This window comes from Microchirus variegatus, assembly GCF_963457635.1.
Source record: "Microchirus variegatus genome assembly, chromosome: 4".
In the NCBI taxonomy this organism is placed as follows: Eukaryota; Metazoa; Chordata; class Actinopteri; order Pleuronectiformes; family Soleidae; genus Microchirus; species Microchirus variegatus.
Window position 1 is genome coordinate 25,015,569 of NC_139805.1, and position 5,824 is coordinate 25,021,392.

The window sequence follows — 5,824 nt, forward strand, 5'->3', positions numbered from 1 at the left end:
AAACTTTCAATTCTAAAATAAACACTTGGGTTCAAAGGGGTTAAAATGCATCTCTACTGCTTGTTCAGTTGATACAACAGGCTGATTTCTTTTATAAAAATCCTGCTTTTGAGCTGAGCAGACCCTCGTCTGATAAGAGCAGCAGTGAGAGGAATCATTTAGCAGTCTTAAAAAAAAAATCAGCAGGGCGTTCTCTCCTCAGCACCGTGCAGGAACAGTCGTTTCTGGTAATTGGCAGACTGTCCTCCCACTGATATGATGACTAATCATGGTGTTTCTGGAAAGGAAACACTTATGTGTCTTTTCAAAGCGGGATCAGCACCACTTCAAATACAACTCGATAGTGAGTTTATGAGATATAGAGTTGAGAGAGAGATGTGGGTGGTGGAGAGGGATTGCGGGGAGGTAGTGAGATATATAGTGAGGGAGGGAGGGAGGATGTTCACTGAGTAGCTCATTAAGTCTAGATGTAATCTGTGGGAGGGAGTCAGATATTTTGCCATTGACGTATGAGGATAGATAGTGAGGTTGTGAAGCGGCATTGCATGTGGACCGACTGAACTCTGCTGTCAGATCTTATGTAGTGCACATAAGGTTATATACACTTGTATGGAAACCAATTAGTATTTCGCCTGTTCCATCTTGTTTCATTAAATCGTATTTGGAAGAGTCATGGTGTCCAAACCGTGGCACATGCCATGCTTTATTGTGTGCTCGACTCTAACTGGGACTGTAATTCACAAAATGGACATCAGAAGAAGACCTTCAATTAGTGATTGTGACCATTAACTCTTTACTGACTTCGGAAATCAAGTATAGAATAGGCTAATGTTCTTATACACTTGCATACAAACTGGTGTACCACACGATGGAGAGAATAAGTGGGACCACGACTGACATATTTATTGTTCTTTAACATATAAAATGTTTGTTCACCGGTTCAGGGCACTAAGTACGACTGGTAGATACAACACACTGGTCAACACAGAGGACACAGGAGGAAAGCAGCAGGAATGACAAGGTTCAGAAGAAAGAAGAGACGGCCTACGATTGAATTGTACGTGCGATTTACGTACGATGAAGATGAAGAGCCAAAAAAGGAAAAAAAAAAACGTGGTGTGACATTTGGAAGCAAGTCATCCAGAAATCCATGCTGTATTTTACTGCTAGACTTCATCATAATCTCATTTGAGTTTGAGAATGAGTGTGGAAATGGTGTATTCACCTCCCACTTTCAAGAATCATGAGTAACAAAGAAATTAACAGCCTCTATACGCATTTGGACAGACCTTCAACCAAACAGTCAAATGATCCGGACGACGTATCGATAGAGACGATAAATGTGCTTGTTGTAATTTTCTTGAATCAATTGCTATTTAGTTTTGGCATCTTACGACTTTTATCCTGGAGAAGCTCAGTGGAGCAAGTTGCTTAAAATGGAAGCAACAGCCAAATTGGTGTTTGGCTCTTCCTGCTCTTTTGGTTACTCTATGTTCGACGTAAACAAAAGCTGGTAGACGTCCCTTCTCAGTCATCATTGCGTTAATCCCAACTCTTGCGCGTGGTTTACCTGGACTGGCCTTACCTTAAAATATACAGCAATTCCAAATAGTTGGCATGAAGTGGGTTCAGGGTTGATGAAAAATATAACAGTTGTATGAGTCCACAGAGAGCAGCCGTATTGGACACATTATGTGATCTCCATGAGGCGTAGTCAAACTGGCAGGACCCAGTGAACTTGCTGTAGGTGGATGGATCCACACCCACCTTGAAAGTCATCTCAGGTCTCTGAGAGTCTAATTGCCCCAGGGGACACAGGATTGCATGTTAGCCATTCAAGTATCTCTCAAGTACTGCCTTTAATTAATCCTCTATCGATGCCTTGTCTCCATTAGCTGTGACATTTACCACGCAAATGAACTATATGGCAACTTCTCCACCTGTCACTGTAGTCCTCATCTGCTGCTGCTGCTGCTCTAAGCACATGGTCACACACATGTAAATACAGGGGATGATGACTGTCTGTCAAGGCAAATGCTGCCACTGCAAGACGTGACAACCAGTTAGCCTTTGTGCAAATACAACAATAATGATAAGGCTTGTCTCTCAGCAAGTGGTAGAGCAATTTGTGTTCAATCAACTTGCAGGGGGTCAGTTTTAACCATGAGTAGTCATTTACCAACACTCACTTTAAATGGCTTCAAGAAAGGCCTGCCCTGACTCTTTGTTTGAAACCTTTTCCGACACAAGGCATCATATGCTAATTTAGATATGTGCCCATTTTCCTAATTTTAAAGTATACTAGAAATATTTCAGCAGTACAACAGGGTCACAGTGGAACAAAGTAGTCTTCTTATCCTAGATAGTAGATAGGAAAGTGTTTGAATAAAGACAACAAAACAAATCATTATTTTTCATTATTCTTTTGTAGCATTTCTGAAAAAAGGACGGTCAGGATTTTGAAACTAAGATTCTTCTGGGGGGGGGGGGGGGGGGGTTGCCTTGAGTGGCTCATGAGATCAATGAAATCATAAAAAATGGAAGAAATAAGATTCCTCCCTAGTGCCTCTAAAATTTAGTTCTGTGTCTCTGCAGACACACACACACACACACAAAACGAAGCACTTTCACAAGATGCTTTTGCAGTTTTGTGTGGGAACGCGCGCACACATAGTGTGTGTGTTTGTGTGTGTGTGTCAGGTCTGCAGCTTTCTCAGTCTCTTTCTGTAACCAATTCCTTCCTATTAGGAGTCGTCCATGTATACTCCTTCGCTGACAATGCTCTTTTCCACACAACCAGGAGAACGTACAAAAGAATTTGGTTGAAGACATTTCCTTCGTACATTTTCTTCGTCAGTTTTGTTGCACAGGCTTTGTGTGGTCGAATGCAATCTATTTAGTTCCCTTCCATGTTACACACATGAACGCTCGCATGCACGCGCGTCATATCTCTTCTGCTCAGCACTGCACCGTTTGGTGAACGGTCACAGTGCGTAGACGCAGAAGGAAGTCGACTGTGTCCTCCATGTTTTGGCATCACAGTGACTGCGTTTTCTTGCACAACTGGTGCTTTAAAAACTGCAGTGAGGCAAAGTCAACGGGTGATGGGCAACCACTGCTTCTCTCATAATGACTTTCATCAGTCAGAATTGGCCAAGTATGGTTACACATACTGTCCTTTACTCGGTGTAATTAAACATTAAACAGACATAAACAAGAGTGGCATTTGGTTGACGGTGTGAACATGTGGTAAAGCATAGGTAAACCCTATGGAAAACCTAGCAGCAGCTCCACAGTCTCATGTGCATGAGACTTAGCATATATCATGCACTGCATGTCCACATCCATCGTGGATCAGGTGAAGCGGTTGGTGAGGCAGAAGGTTGCAACAGCTACTCTGGCAGAAGGTCATCTCTCAGCTCTAAATCCGTGAAGGTGACATCTTCTGCACGCTTCTTGGCTCCCATCTTTGGTCTCCCCATCAGGCCGTTCTCAGTAGTGCCCTTTAGCAACTCTCTGGTCTCCTTCATCTTCACCACCTTTTTCAGCGTGGTGGTGTATTCTCTGCCTTCCTTTAATTTCATGTCTGCACACAGCCTCACCAGGAAATGCAGACATTGTACATTCTGTGGAAACCTGTGGTGGATGTCTCTATATTTGTCCAGCGCTTTTTGGTAGTTTCCACTTTTTCTGTAGCAGCTTGCTACCAAAAGCTGCCACTGCACGTGCGTTGGTTCTATGAGGGAAGCTCTTTGGAAGTGCTGAATAGCTTTTTCAAAGAACTGATTCTTGTAGTAGTAGGTCCCAAGCCACTTGATCACATCAATGTTGGAAGGGAAACACCTGAAAGACTCATAATAATATTGTAGAGCCTGGGCCATGTCACCCTCATGATCATACAGCTCTCCCAGTTTGGCCAGCACTTTGGGGTCAGTGGGAGTTAGACTGATGACCTGCATCAACCACTTGATTGCCTCTTTTGGATCCTTAAGAAGTTCATAAAGGTGGGCCAGCTGGTACATGACTTGGGCGTTGTTCCTCAGAATGGCATGAAGCTTCAGAAAGCAGTCCAGAGACTCCTCCAAACAATTCAGTTTCTTATTGGATAGACCCAGATTATAGAGGGCCTCAGTACTAGAGGAATCACTTCTCAATGCTTCTTTGTAGAATTCTGTGGCCTTTTTATACTCCTGCTTGACAAACTCTGTGTTGCCCTTGTTGACAAGCACTGTTGGGTTAGTGCCATCGGCATTCATGGCAGAATCAGAATATTGCTTAGCTTGTTCATAGTCTGTCTTCAGGAAATAAAGGGAAGAGAGGTTGGTGGCAGCTGCGATCTTCACACTGCCGTCCTTCCTCACTAATGTTTTCAGGGTTTCGACGACCTCATTTAGGTTAAAGTCCTTCTTTCTAAGAGAGTTAATGATTTTTGTGATCTCCAGATCATTGGCTGCCTCAGAGTAGTGAGAACTCTTCACCATGTCCATACACCAATCTAATCCAGTTGCTAAAGTTGTCTCAATAACTGGAGCGATGAGCTTAGCTGTAGTTATGATATACTTATGAGCCAGGGCATTGAGATTTCTCTCTATCTGGTGAAGCTTGTCTTTCTTAGTTCCCTCAATGGCTGTATTTGCAGTGTTGTCGTCATCAGATGGAATGAATTTATCTTTGTTGTTGATACCAAGAGGAACCGAAATGAGGTTCTGGAAGGCCTTCTTCATCCTTTCCGAATCACCAATGGCGTAGAAGCATAGGACGAGGTTGAAGCCTGTCCTGATATTGGGGCTCTCAGTCATGATGTGTTCAAGTGATGTTATGGCATTTGAGTATTGGCCTATGTGAACAAAGACCATAGCAATATTCTGCATGATCTTCATCCTCATAATCTTGTGATCATTGGAAATTGTATCCAGTGCCATTTGGTAGAACTTAATTGCTTTTGTGTAGTTTTTCTTCTTGAAGTAGATATTTGCCATGTTGACTCTAAGAATGCCCCCATTAATAAACCTCTTGTCCTTCACAATGAGCTGGTAGGTGTTTAGAGCCTCTGTGTACATTTCATTGTTCTCGTACTGGTTGGCAAGATTGAGCAAAACTGAGCAGGTAAGGACTACATTATTGTTCCAACTGCCTGACTCTTCTCTTAGATTTGCCAGCACTCTCTCGTTCCTCCCTGACTCTTTGGCTTTTTCAAGAGCCAGTTGTAAGTCTCCTGTACTCTTTGCCATACAGCTTTCTTCTATCAGGTCTTTCACTTTCTTTTCCAGCATTATGATCTCCTCCGGCATGTCCTCACTATTTGATTCTATTGAAGGGAAACGGCTTCTGGACTGGCCTAGAAGGTCAACAGATGATCCATAGGTCAGGGAGGACCTGTAACCAAGGGTTACAGCTCTAGCCTGCACAACTTCAGTCATAGGTCTCCCCATTGGGGAGGTTGTATGGTTCCATGACCCTAATGAAGAAGCTAAAGGCCTAGTTTCAATACCAGGGCCAGGAAAGTCAAAAGTAATTTTGTTGCTGCTCATGACCAGTGTGTGTCCAGACTGATGAGTCTCTTACCCTTTTCTCACTTGTTGCGCTTGGCGTTCAAGGCGAAAAATAATTTTCATCTGTACTTTCAACACCCCGTAAAAGAGATGAAACGGGACGAGAAAGAGGCAATAATGTTGCAGTATACTTGTTAAGTGTCCTTTTCCCTTACTCAAACAAAGGATCAAAGTTTTTCTAACTGAGGCCTGAACCATTCGCTCATCTGTGCTTGGAAGACATCTATAGAAAAGCATTTGGTCTTGCCCTAGAGATCATAGGGTCATGACAT

At 43.0% G+C, this 5,824-nt stretch overlaps 1 protein-coding gene across 1 annotated transcript; it reads right to left on the reverse strand.

Moving 5' to 3' along the window:
* Window positions 1–3,392: 3,392 nt before the first annotated feature.
* On the reverse strand, window positions 3,393–5,531 carry LOC310926153 (intraflagellar transport protein 88 homolog; the record flags this gene model as incomplete). Its single annotated transcript, XM_083888254.1, has 1 exon — window positions 3,393–5,531. The coding sequence occupies one exon, from the start codon at window positions 5,529–5,531 to the stop codon at window positions 3,393–3,395; it is 2,139 nt and encodes a 712-aa protein (XP_083744380.1).
* Window positions 5,532–5,824: the final 293 nt, after the last annotated feature.